Genomic DNA, 13,122 nt, shown 5'->3' with positions numbered 1-13,122 from the left:
ATAAACAGGGTAGCGTAAATGCACTAGAGCATCTTGGAAAATCCACTAAGCTCCAGCAGGTTAGGTTATAAACGAAGCAACCGGGATCACCATGTTTTCCAAATTGTAGAGTTGTCGGTGTCACGACTGGATACACTGCGTGACCGTATATGTGTATGCGTTTCATAGGTTCGCGCGAAAGGTAGATTCGGTTTGCATTGGCTTTACGCTATGATACTTTGTTGATATTCATTACTTCACACGTAGGCCACCGAAGCTCCTCGGTATTGGTGGAAAGTCAGCAGATAGACCATCTTCACCGATGTACTTCTCTTTGAGTAAGAAACAAGTTGAGCATAGGCGCTCTCCGAACGAGTGTTCACCGAGCCAGATTCGGCCTTGCGCGCTGTAAAGCAAAGTCGCTATGTCAGTGAACATGCTCGATGTGGAATTGGTTCGGGAACCAGCATCACTGAAAACGTACGGCTGTGCGTCGAAGAATTCGTCATCTGCATGTGTAGCATCGTCTTTGTCGTCCGTTCGAAATGTCCCGGTGTATTCCGGAATATCTTCCGACACTGTTGAGCTTTTTGGGATCTTTCCGCACACACAATTCGAGTTGTGTCCAGATCTGACGCACTCTGTAATAGCTATGCGCGCAGGTTCGACCAGTCCACAAGTCAATAGACCATAGTCATCTTTGCAGGATGTGCATGCGGTCCGTGGTAGGTTTCCAACATTTGCGCTATGCAAGATACTCTTCGTCTGAATGAGTGTATCAACGAATTCCCCTCGTGTCATGCCAAGCTGGCATAGGTAGCCATGAAGTTCTTCTCGCATGTAGGCTTCCTCTTGCTCGACACAATCCAGTACTGCGTTACACCAAGCTGAGTAGATACTCGGCAGTGCTTGTAGGAATTGCTTGTGTGTCAAGTTGTCCTCCATCCAATCAAAGCCCTTCATCTGCAGGAATGAGCCAGCATTCACTACCATCGGCAGGACAACTCGACCACTTACGCGTAGAGCAAGCCAAGAACCTACAGCGTCTAAGTGGCGTCTGCTGACCTTCGAATGCTCGTCTTTGGAAAGACAGAGGATCTGCTGAAGGTAGTTGCTATGACGCGCATGGTTGAGGATAGATCTCATTGCGTGTTGCAAGGCGGACCAGATGTTGCGTGCGCTGAATCCGACGTACTCTTCGTGCATGGTAAAGTGAAGTAGCCATGTGATGCTGTTTTGCGAGATTGGAACTCGTTCCTTTGCGTATGCTCTCTTGAGCCAGTCGTGAACGGACCAACCATCGCTATCAGCATCGGCTATGTCGATGCATTCACAAAACAGTCTGAGCATGGCGATCTTGGTATCAGCGTGCTCATCAGTGCAAGATGCTACGAAAAGCGATATTGGTGATCTGTTTCTCTTAGCAGAGGTTCTATTGTTTGGCATTGAGAACCTACAGGATCGCGTCAGAAGGTCCTTCGTATGCCAGTGCGGACTTGTCTGCGCCTCCTTTAATAAGCAAAGCGCAGAGTTCGACGTGACCTGCTGCGGCAGCAAACTGGCTGAGTCAGTGTTATTTTGTAGAGGTGACCTTCCACAAAAGAGTAACGTCTTACATGCAGTGGCTTCCATCCCTTTGGGCTCGTGTCTACCACGCTTGCCATTCCTTTCTCCAACAATGCTTCCACAGCACGAGTTTGACCCGTGCGACAGAGCTCAAAGATGAGTGAATCATCAGAAACAGGGCGGGTTACTGTTATGTTACAATTGAAAAGCCAGCTTCGACCCCCAGATGCTACGACAGCTTCGAGGCCGCTCTGGATGCCCATATATTGTTGCCATCTTGTAGGGTATAGGATGAGCGACCTGATGACGTGTGACTTCCTGTGTCTTTTGGAAGATTCGTTGCCATGGTGAATGGTCGTTGTGCGTAGCCAAGTACACCCTAGTGCCGTTCGAAAAGTTGAAACATGGTGTTTCATATGATACCGCCTGTTTTCAGCATAGACAAAAGTTTCGGTCCGCAGCTGACCACATTCATCGATCGTATAACCGTCTTGTGCGAATATCTCCATTGATGTTGGTTGAAAAGTGGTGACCGCAGTTTGCGCGATAGTGTGCAACATGAGCTCTTGTACTCCATAATTGATTGAGCGCTGCTCCATTCGTACTTTGCCCAAAGGTTGAAGTGGGCTCGCTGTGGATGAAGACCTCATATGGTGAAAGGAACGCTGGTCAACAAATTTCAGGGAGACATCTTGCACCGCTGTAAAGTTAGACGCGTTTTCAATCCTGGACGAACGAAGTGAGCGTTTTTGAATGGCTTTAATCGTACTATGTTGCTCGAGCTCTCTAAGCACTTCGACTCTTGACTCTTGACGGAAGATGTGAGCTTGAATCACGCTTAGCATATCTGATTAGCAATCAGATTTCTTTCATGCATTGTATCTCAAAGTACCTTTCGTGTGCCATAGCAAGTGTAAGTGTCGACTTCGTATCGTTCAACGAGTCGCGAAACCGTTGAATATGTTTGCTGTGAAGAGCAGCTTTGAAGGCTGTACGTACTCGTTTCCTCCGTGACAGCGATTGGAAACCACCATCGAGTTTTTCAACAATGGATATCAGATCCTGAAACGATCAGCCGTAGGTTGTGTCTCCGGATGGAATGCGCTTACTGCAACTTTTGCTCGGCAATGTTGTACACCTTCTCCTAAACAACCGCCAAGAGGGTCGCCGTAAGATTCGACTCCTTTGAAGACTGAGATCAGGTAGCGCAGATCCTCCTTGATCGCGATGATCTCCTGAGGAGCATCTTCGACTGCCTCCCAGAACGTGTAGAGTTTGATACACGCTTCGGTAAGCTGAAAAGCCACAGATATGACAGCGAGGCCTAGCACCTGTTAGTAAAGACAATGGATTAGGTTATCGAAAATACCGTTCGCCGCGATCGAGAGCCCTTCCATAGCCGTTGCAGCGTCGCGCCATGTCAAGAGGGGTCTGATTGGGACTTATATGCCAATGAATCCTCCTGCCGTACAGCAGAGGAGCCAGGTTCACTCACGTCTTGATATTGTGGCTGCGCTAAGATATGCACAATGATTCCCCTGCAGGTCGCGTCGTATTTTGCTGTCGCGAAATCCATGCTCAGTACTCCTCTAAGCCTTACACATGGTCATAGCTGTGTAATCAAAAAATGGCATGGGGCAACAATGTGTGCGGGAGTTTGATGTGCTTGTACAAACCACAAGTATAGCAATTGCCAATCGGCATATTCTTCTGAGATGGTACGATCAGCAAGTCTCAATACTTTACAGGACCCGCCTACAAGCTTGATAAGATTTCGATGTTCGAGTGACGACTCGTCAGTGATTCCAAAATTCAGGAGGCTGAGTCGATCAAACGCTTTGTCGCGCCACGCTTCCGCCCCCACACTATTCATCTGTGCGTTTGGCGTTCACGCAACAGGTGTAGAGGGCGTTGCGACATGTTTCAGGAAGCTCTAGAAGACGGAATCAACATGCAATAGGTTTGGATCGCCGCGTGGCGCCGACTCGGATAAAATGAACGAGAGCCGAGTGGGCAGAGGCACGGGAGGGGCCAGCGCGCTAGCGACAAGAGAGGCAGTGACCCGCACCTGTCGATAACAAACCTGCCTCAACATGGCCTGCCATCGATCCCATCAACGATCGTCAACAGAAAAGACTTGTGGCCGTGCTTCGAACGTATCTGGTTTCTGAAACACCTCCATAACTTGCATTGAGTCCTTTGCATCCGCGGACGCGACATCAGCACTAGATATCCGTATACAACACGGGCTGGGTCAGGCGTGATAGATGGAGGAAGTCGCGCGGATATTGTCAATCCGCGGTTTTAGACGAGTGTTTCAGATGCAAGAGCTTTCATTGCACAACAATCGATTTCTTCCTTCGAAAGTGGTGGTCATCGATATCGAGCATCACATACGCACAAGGAAGGGGTACTAACAACGCTCAGACTTATGGAAGAACTCGTTATATGCACAGACCAATGGTGCCTTATCCTTAGCACGCTCCTGCAGGCACGACTTAAAGCGATGTAACAAGGAGAACCAGAGGCAGTCCTAGCTGGCCATGGTTCGGGGCTCACCAGCTCTTCCCTGTCACGTCTCTGAACCAATACTTATTTTTAGGAGCTTTTATCTGCCTGATCAGACAGTTCAGACACTCTTTCAACTTGATCAAAGACGCCTTAGGCACCCGTGTGTCTCTACGATCAACTTGGTAAGTCATTCGTTTGATCGCTGTCGTCATCTCGATGAGGACGACGTGCGAAAGACATAAGGCTGGAAATTCGGAGCACAGCGTCGACAGTAGTCCAACACAACATCCAAGAACCGTGCTTCCTGTCCCAGCATTGTCATGATTTGCGACAAGGACTACTTATGTCAGCAGAGACGCCATCTTGGAGCATGATTCGCGCTCTATACTCCAATTGTGCATGTCACGTTTGTGATCCGGATGGTCTCAGTGTAACACAATCAATGATCTGCTGGCTATAAGCCTGGTTTCACGAACGCCCCCAGTAGAACTCAAGGAGGTTACGAAATCATGATATCATCAAGAGCATGCCTTCCTTCCCTCACACTCTGTTCAATCTCCCCATCCATGATCCCGTAAACGAAGCACTCACCAAGTATCTCATATTTGAGATGTTTTGGCTTTTGCTGCCACCGTGGTCGCAGAACAAGAGGTACAGCGCAGCCTCCGATGACTGCTGTAGTGTCGCCTTTCTGGATAAAATGAGGCGTTATTCCAATGTAACCCAAAGCGGTTGAAACCAATCGTCTGTTCCACAGGAACCTGTCAACCCGCCCTGCAGCTTCATTATACGTTTTCGGGTCCTTTCGTAAGATTCCCAGACTCTTGAGATATGATGCCAGTGGTTTGCCTTTAATTCTTATCTTTGCGTTTCGTACCCACCAGAGATGAAGATTGTATTGAACATCATCAATGTTTCCGTTCCCGGTGGGATCGGATGACAAACATGATTTGTCGAGGATAGCGGTATCCAGTACGCAAGCATACTTTCCAGGTGCTCGGTCGCCCTCATAATTGCGGTCACCTACCAAAGTCCTCCAGATAGCTTTCTCATAGTCTGCGTCTGCTCCATATGGGTTTCTATGGGACTCTGATCTTAGGAAATCTACAAGTTCACCGGAGTCATCATCCCAATGACGCCGCCCACTGAACCCATCGATCTTGTCGACAATCACGCCACGTACGATGAGATCGGTATCTTGGGAGTCATAGCATGCTTTCATGTCTCTGTTCGCGCGATCACGACAGTGGTAGTTTCTTGTCTGCAGCTTGATCTCTTTCGACAGATTGACAGCCCACGAACAATCCAGCGCTTCTTCATGTCGGTAATGATTGCCATACCCATCGCAACGACCGCGAAGATTCAAATCATCCGTGCTTTCGATCCATTTTCTAGTGAAATCTGCATATACCATCTGAAGGTCATGTTCGTGATTCGTACCGATTTGTGACGCAAGACCGTCTCTAAGGAGGGCCAACATGCCATGATTCTTGTCTTGTGGGCGTCGGCATTTTGCTATGCGACAACGCGTGATGAGGCAACTTTGGTAGTGATCGATCTGCCTCGCTTCTAGGTCCTGAAGTGCATCTTTTTTATTTCTCCCTCTCCTCCTTCCCCTCTAGCAGCTCTATTTTTTCATCTCTAAATCCAACCTTCTCATTCTCTATATCCTTACCCCTTCCCTCATTCCCCTCCCAAGCTAACCTCCCCGTCTCCACATCCTTTCCCCCTCCATTTTCCAACATGCCCCTCAATTTCTTCTCGTTCTTCCACAAAGCATACAGGATAATTGCACAACCACCCAAGCCCAAGACCGCCTGTATTCTGTTCAGAGTCGTAAACGTATCATGACCCCAATACCTTAGGATGTAGGCAGTCATCTGTAAGACAATTTGCGCGTGACAGTCGGACCGACAATAGCGAGCGTTGGCGATGTACTTTTGAATTTCGACCGTTGTGGGCATGGTGTTGTTGTTGGGATTGGCGGAAGGGTTGGTCTGTGGTAGGCCGTTTTGCGCCTGTAGTAGGTTTGGACTGTGAGGCATGGATATACGCTCGACATCCCGTCCGAATCTGAATACATCACGGATAAGATGGAAGCTGTATCCTAGGGATGCGCCTTCGAGTAGCTTTGCGATTACATACGGTGCGTTTAAAGACATAGTTCTTGAGTTGTAACGTACAGAGAGGGGAAGACAAGCAGGTTGTTATTATAGGTGATGATGGTGGGTGGCCTGATTGAAGTCAGTAGCCGTTCCATCCGAATGTGCGCATATCTGACTAGCGCGTGGCGAGGATGTCAGATTGCGATCCGGGGTTTGTGGTTGTTCCAGTCGATACGTCAGTGCCGTCTTCCGATTTTGGCGTGTGATGCTTGCTGTGCTGCCCGGCGTAACGCGCGCCCAGAACACCAAAATCGACACCACAACATGAGTCTATCGAGCTACGTACAATCAGCAGTATCGCAATCTATCTTACTTTTGAGCTGTATAGGTCTCAATTGATATAAATAGCTATCTGTGTTTGGCCGGGAGCTTGATTGCTCGGCCGTGTCGTGATTGAGATGGTGGTGGGCCGGCTGCAGCACCTGAGGTCTCACCACTACCTTGAGGCTGTGCAGCTACTCTTTTTTACGAGACTGTCTTGTTAGATACTTCAGGAATCTTGCTTTTGCCTCTTTGGGTAGTCTATTTTCAGCTTGTGGAGTCGTTGTTGCGCCCCACGAGCTGCCTGTCCCAAGGCTCGATCAGCAGCCCCACGAGCCTTCACCTCCTGCCTTATTGATCGAGCTGCTGCCCTTGCTACACGCCTTGCCTCAACACCATGATAATTGTCAGGAACTTTCTAATGATAGTTTAGTATGCGTTAGTAAGCACTCTTGACATCGTCGTGGCCTAAAACTACGTCTCTGAGGACGTCCTTTAACTTCTCGTCGTCTAAGTCACGTTCAAGTATTATGAGACATCAGTAAACCTTCTTCATGCGTCCCCATGTCATAATCCTTCTACCGCACAGGACCAGACTTCGGCCGCAACTCATCGCTAGTTCCTGCATGATCCACAGGCGAGGAAAGTACGGTCGATATACACCGTCCTTCAGGCTTTTCCATACTGTACATAGACGTTACAAGTTGACATATATTCCAGGAACTCAATCGTCGCGTCAAGACTCGGCCACGAGCCTCGTATACTTCATTGATGAAATCGAACGCTTCGTCACTGCCGGCGGTAGCATCTCCCAGCCAATTGACCACACACCAACTCTTGCGATATATTTCCCCCATTTTAGGGATCAGTTTGCTCTTCTCTTTGGGATCTCTTTGGTTGATGCACATTGCATCTGCCTACGCCACCCATCCTTTCTTCACAACGCCAGTCCCTCGCAATGCTTCCAAGGCGTTCTTGAGATCCATTCGTCCTTTGATCGCGATTCCGTTCACATAGATCGATTCCTGATCATCTTGGCTGTCCCAGATATAACTCAAAGTGACGAAGGCGGTTTCCGGGCCCTCAAGAGAGAAGATTGATGACATGCGACAGTTGTGAAAGGTGCGATGAAGGAGCTCAGAATTCACGCGCCTTTCTGGATGAAGACCTTGTCTCGTTTGAAATTCAACTCCTGATAGGCTATCAAGTGGCTGTCGGATTGATAACAAACGAATCTCTCCATCACCGAGTGGTTGGTACTTCATGTGGTAGACAGGTGTAGCACATTCTATCTTGTCGGCTGCACAACACTATAACAGCTGACATCCATAGCACAAATCCCTAAAGCAGACTTGCAGTTGATCTCGAGGCGTAATACTGATATCGTTTTACAAAGTGCTGTTGACAGAATTTACGTAGGATTCGCGGGACACAAATTATGATCGATCCAAGTAATCCTACAAATGCGACACGTTTGAGACTGTTAGTCGTTGATGGCGCTATGGTGTGGAAACGAAGATGACGCTTCTAGTTGTCGATCACCTCTCCGTGGCACACTGTTCGCACAATATGTCCTTGAAAATGGAAATACATTACGCCGGTAACTCGCGGTAAGATCCGGATGTAAATATCTGTGAGAGCTATACCCTCTACAGAGTAGCCAGCCAGTTCTCCAATGTCTCGTTGACTTCCTTCGGCTTCTCCAAATGCACCCAATGCGCCGCCTCAATCGTCTTGTACGTCAAATTCTTCACATACTGCTTCTGTATCTCAGCCATCTTTGGTGCCGTGCTAGGCGAGCACACAGAGTCCAACTTCGCGTCAATGAAGAGAAATGGAAACTCCAACACACCACCATTCTTCTCGCTCTTGGCATACTCGGCATTCGCTTTGTGGTTCAAGTAGTATGCATTCGCACCAAAAAAGCCATGCTTCTTCTTGCTCCTGAGCAGGCTTGAGTAGAGAGACTCATCGAGCGATGTATATTCGAGCGGGATGTCGGGAAGCTGCTCCGGGTGTCCACCAAACCAACCGCCATCTCTCAAGACCCGGCTCGTGGGTGATGGCTGTCCCCATTTGCTAGGGTCACCCTTTACGTACAAGATCTTAGTGATGACATCCAGGTGGCCATCAAAGGCCTTGACACTCTCTTCGGGGTGCAACTCGTAGTATCTCATGTACTCCCATTGACCCCACTCGGTCTCGCTCTCAGGGTAGATGTCGCGGTTGATCGTGGTCTTGATGTAGTCCAAGCCGAGCTCTAAGCTCCGGTAGGGTACACAGAGGTTTGCCTGAGCGATGAAGAGCTCGGGGTAGTGAGCGGAGAGCGCGTTGATGAGGCATCCCCAGTCATGACCGATCCATACTGCCTTCTTGATGCCAAGTTGCTCGGCGAACTCGACGAGCTCTGGGATGAGGACCTCAAGGGCGTAGGATTCCTTCTTGCGAGGAGCAGTAGAGTCGCCGTAGCCGCGCATGTCGGGCGCGATCACACGGTACTTTCCCCCAGAAGCGAAGTGTGTGAGCTGGTGCTTCCACGACTCCGCGATATCCGGCCAGCCATGGATGAAGATGAGGGGTATACCGTCTTTCGACCCTCCTTCGTAGTAGTGGGTGACTTCGCCATTCTTGTGAGTGATATCGCCTGCTGTGAATGAATCCATCATGAAAACTGGTGCAATCTTTTTGTCGACGTTCAGATGGATGTTGACACGTACCCGAGCTATGTATACTGGTTGAGAAAAGGGCCGATGAAGGCTCGTGCGATACTAACTTTCTTGTACCTCGGCATGCCCACTTCAAAGTGGAGCTTGCGCTGGTCATAGCTATTCGCCAAGCCCATGCGTTGTAATATATTCCAAGGGTTGCATGGTCTATGTGGATCACAAACCCATTTATCATGTGTAAAGCGTAAGCGAACCGGGCTCCCATAGAGTTCAGCTACGGAAGGCAGACCGCCGAATTACTTTGCTACGGAATGCAAAACTTGTCCGAGCTCTATGTGGGGCCATCCAATGTTGGTATGATAATTACGCGTCTCTGTAGTATTATCCATATAGGATCGGCTTTCGGTGTCACTGTTGAACCATCAGGCGTCAGGACAAGCCTAAACGATAGCATACTCGGCACAGCCCTCTGCTGCATCAAAGACCCAGTCGTGCGGATCTTCGTTGAACTTCTTTTGCATATGACCGTCCATATAGTGGACATATTCACGGCTGCGTTCTGTTATATAAGCCACATTGACCATTCGATAGGTTTTTAAACCTAAATGTCCTGGGATTGGTCGTAAGACGAAAGGCATCTGACGTTCAAAAAGCGCGACGAGTATATCATCTGCTCGAATGTCGACAGTGTTATGAAGCCATGTGAGTCCAACATCTCCTCTGTCCGTGAGAAACACTGCGAACTTGTGTCGATCCAAGTCATGAGCCCTGAACACAGGCACGAATTCATCTCTGTGGCCTGATAGGGAGGAGGTAAATTCTGCAAGACTGCCGTGGTAGATCAACTTCGCATCAAGCGCCTCGAGTAGACACTTTGGTGTGATACCTTTTGGCTGCAAGACCTCATGGTAGAAGTCGTGCAGTCCAGCCGCCGGATCTATGGCAGTAACCCCAGACCAGAGGCCGAAGATGCCAGTGTTTGCTGTAAAAGTGTAAGTTCCTATGATGGTTCCAATATACAATCCATGTTTATAAAGAGTTCGGGAATCGTTCGACAGACGTAGTGACTTTCGTCTGCGCTCAACCCCCTCTGAAATCAATCTGTGTGATTCGTTGTTTATGCGATTGCTCATGCGACTGAACTCATCGTTATCATGGGTTAATTGGGAGAGGTCCAGTACCCACGAAGATGTGCGATAACGTTCTTGGGAGCCATCGACAAGAGGAAAAGCAAAACCACCATTCATGTAAGGGAAAAGACCATCTTCTGCGATCATCACTATGGTGGCTTCGGCGAGGACTTGTGGCCAACCCTTCGAGTAATCCGGCACTATGGGCTCAGCCACGCGATATTTGATGATCCCAAGCAGACCGTAAATTCTATCTCGCGGGTCCGTTGCCATAGCGTATCGCGTCATCATCAAGGTCGTATACAAACTGATTCCACTATATGCATGGAAGCATTGAGCGAGATCTTGAAGCATGGTCAGATGTGTGTATAGTTGCTTTACTTGTCTGCGCTCGGATTCGGGTGAGGCTGAGATTCGCAACATGATCTCCAGGCATCTCGTAATGGCAGCAAAGAAATTGGCAGAGCTTGTGACGTAATTCCCAAGTAATACTTTTGGGTGAATGAAGGACAAAATGAACTCTTGGATGATCCAAAGGCGCCGGAACCAGGGTAGTTTACTAATCTCCACAACATGCTGACAGAGATGCTCAGAAACTGGTGTCAGTTGCATCGAAATAGCCTTCCTCTTCTGTTTCGATGGGGTCACGCGCCTTGTCGACAGAAGTGACCAGTCATCCAGGTTTCGTAACCACAATCTCTGGCATTCCTCGGGGTCTAGGCAAGTATCGACATCCGGCCATTCGCCCAGCCACACCACCACCTGCTGCGCAGACTTGTAAATCCTGCACATCTGCTGAACCTGATGCGATCTCTCACGCACATCACTCTGATTGATGCATAGCGCATCTATCCATAGCGTCCGAGGCTGATCCCCGAGTCGAAGGCGTCTGAGTCCCTGATCAAGGCTTTCCCGCACTGGTATTAGACAGCCGTTGATGATCGCTCGGTTCGAGCTGGGCGTGGTGCCCCACGCATATGACAGGGCTTCGTAACTGGGTTTGTCGCTAAGGTTCTTCATGTGGAGGTTCAACTGAATTACATCGTCGTAGCACCCAGGCAGTAGCTCGACTAAACGAATCTCCCCGTTTTCCGAATCAATGGGTTCGTACACATGTGCGCTGAGATTTGGAAGCAAGCAACCCGGTTCTTCAGGTCTCGAGCGCAAAGGTGATTCGGGAGGTCGGGGTACGACTGCTTGCGAGGTTTCCGTGATGTTGGGTAGTACACTAGTATCGTGGTTCGGACGACTTGTCGCTCGTCGGGCAGGAGCTACGAGCTTTGCCTGTCGACGGCAACTCGCGCGTAGATTTCGAAGGTAATCCAGCATGGCAGTGTCGAGCTATGAAAGACGCGATAGTGGAGTTGAAGTGCGATAAACGATACGGCCGTCTCGAACATTCAGGTCGACTGTGGTTTAGGTAGTCACAAGGCTGACGATTGGCAACGTGTGAAAGCTCCATTGGACTGGCTGCTCGGAGGCGCAATGGGTGGCGCATGACTAAGCATTCGGAACCAGAAACCCAGCTGTCGTTCTAAAGCGCCAGCTATTATCGTGCGTGCGAGCGGTTGTAGTAGCAACGCTGAGGACGCGTCGGCGCGACTCCACCTCGGGAGCTTCCAGCACATCGGATGCTAAAACTGACGTCACCATCAACTCATCTCAAAACACATCAGCCGCCTTCACCACCATGATACGTTCATGTTCAAGCTCGCGTGCTCTGTTACGGCAGGACTCAATATGAAGCTCGATTCAGCAGTCGTCGATCGCCTCGGCCTAGACGCCGAGAAAACGAGAGTGTCCTCTGCAAGCGGAGGCGGCTCGAGCTCGGCATCGACGTGGAAGATCACATCGCAGCTTGACGATGGCACGGAAAAGACGTTTTTCATGAAGACTGGAAACGGAAAAGAGGCGGGTGTTATGTTCCAAGGTAGGCTCAATTCCTAGCACACCCGGGCTGGCTAATTGACTGGCAGCGCGATGAAGGCGAGTATGCATCTCTTAAAGCCATCAACGACGCCGTATCCTCGCTATGTCCTCAACCCCTTGGTTACGGACAATTCGAATCGCAGCCCTCTGTATCTTTCCTCGTGACCGACTTCCTTCACCTCACCGGACGATCGAGCTCGAAATCGTCCAAAGCGCCATCGCTGGCAGCCAAGCTCGCTAAGCTACATACCACGCCCGCGCCCATACCAGAAGGCTACGACAAGCCCGTATTTGGGTTTCCAGTGACGACGTGCTGCGGCGATACACCACAAGATAACAGCTACAAGGAGAGTTGGGCGGACTTCTACGCGGAGAACCGTCTCAGGTTCATTCTGCGATGCGCGGAGCAGAACGGGAGGAAGGATGGCGACGTGAAGAAGCTGGTTGAGCAGACTGCGGCACAGGTCGTGCCCCGCTTAATCGGTGATAGTCATCTTAACAACGGCAAGGGAGTTACGCCAGTCGTTGTGCATGGTGATTTATGGAGCGGCAATGCCAGCGCAGGCTTCGTTGGTGTCAAAAAGGGTGAGCCTGAAGACGTCATCTTCGACTCTTCGGCATGCTACGCGCATAGCGAGTTTGAACTAGGCATCATGAACATGTTTGGTGGGTTCGGTGGTCCCTTCCTGAAAGAGTACCATAAGCTGTGTCCGAAGACGGAACCGGTCGAAGAGTACGAAGACAGAGTAAAGCTCTATGAGTTGTACCATCACCTCAACCACTATGCGATGTTTGGGGGAGGTTATCGGAGTGGCGCAGTCAGTATCATGAACGAGCTTATCAAGAAGTATGGCGGTGAAGGATAGTTTGAAGAATTCAATGAGTGACAATGAGTGGTCAAGTATCTACAGTAAA

General features: G+C 49.6%; 5 protein-coding genes across 5 annotated transcripts; 1 reads left to right on the top strand and 4 right to left on the bottom strand.

Moving 5' to 3' along the window:
• Positions 1-231: 231 nt before the first annotated feature.
• Positions 232-5,278, bottom strand: GT037_004162 (uncharacterized protein; the record flags this gene model as incomplete). Its single annotated transcript, XM_038929209.1, has 6 exons — positions 232-942; positions 997-1,390; positions 1,437-1,537; positions 2,545-2,607; positions 2,655-2,869; positions 4,648-5,278. The coding sequence occupies 6 exons, from the start codon at positions 5,276-5,278 to the stop codon at positions 232-234; spliced, it is 2,115 nt and encodes a 704-aa protein (XP_038787481.1).
• Positions 5,279-5,648: 370 nt separating this feature from the next.
• GT037_004161 (uncharacterized protein) lies at positions 5,649-6,218 on the bottom strand (the record flags this gene model as incomplete). The annotated part of the gene is made up of 1 exon (XM_038929208.1): positions 5,649-6,218. One exon carries the CDS (start codon positions 6,216-6,218, stop codon positions 5,649-5,651), a length of 570 nt encoding a protein of 189 aa, XP_038787480.1.
• Positions 6,219-8,131: 1,913 nt separating this feature from the next.
• On the bottom strand, positions 8,132-9,145 carry GT037_004160 (alpha beta-hydrolase; the record flags this gene model as incomplete). The annotated part of the gene is made up of 1 exon (XM_038929207.1): positions 8,132-9,145. One exon carries the CDS (start codon positions 9,143-9,145, stop codon positions 8,132-8,134), a length of 1,014 nt encoding a protein of 337 aa, XP_038787479.1.
• A 443-nt stretch (positions 9,146-9,588) lies between these two features.
• GT037_004159 (uncharacterized protein) lies at positions 9,589-11,607 on the bottom strand (the record flags this gene model as incomplete). Its single annotated transcript, XM_038929206.1, has 1 exon — positions 9,589-11,607. The coding sequence occupies one exon, from the start codon at positions 11,605-11,607 to the stop codon at positions 9,589-9,591; it is 2,019 nt and encodes a 672-aa protein (XP_038787478.1).
• A 411-nt stretch (positions 11,608-12,018) lies between these two features.
• Positions 12,019-13,073, top strand: GT037_004158 (ketosamine-3-kinase; the record flags this gene model as incomplete). Its single annotated transcript, XM_038929205.1, has 2 exons — positions 12,019-12,208; positions 12,265-13,073. The coding sequence occupies 2 exons, from the start codon at positions 12,019-12,021 to the stop codon at positions 13,071-13,073; spliced, it is 999 nt and encodes a 332-aa protein (XP_038787477.1).
• Between the last annotated feature and the right edge of the window lie 49 nt (positions 13,074-13,122).

Source organism: Alternaria burnsii (genome assembly GCF_013036055.1).
Source record: "Alternaria burnsii strain CBS107.38 chromosome Unknown 698, whole genome shotgun sequence".
Classification (NCBI taxonomy): domain Eukaryota; kingdom Fungi; phylum Ascomycota; class Dothideomycetes; order Pleosporales; family Pleosporaceae; genus Alternaria; species Alternaria burnsii.
The sequence above is the reverse complement of the archived record's forward strand: the minus strand, read 5'-3'. Positions and strand labels throughout refer to the sequence as shown.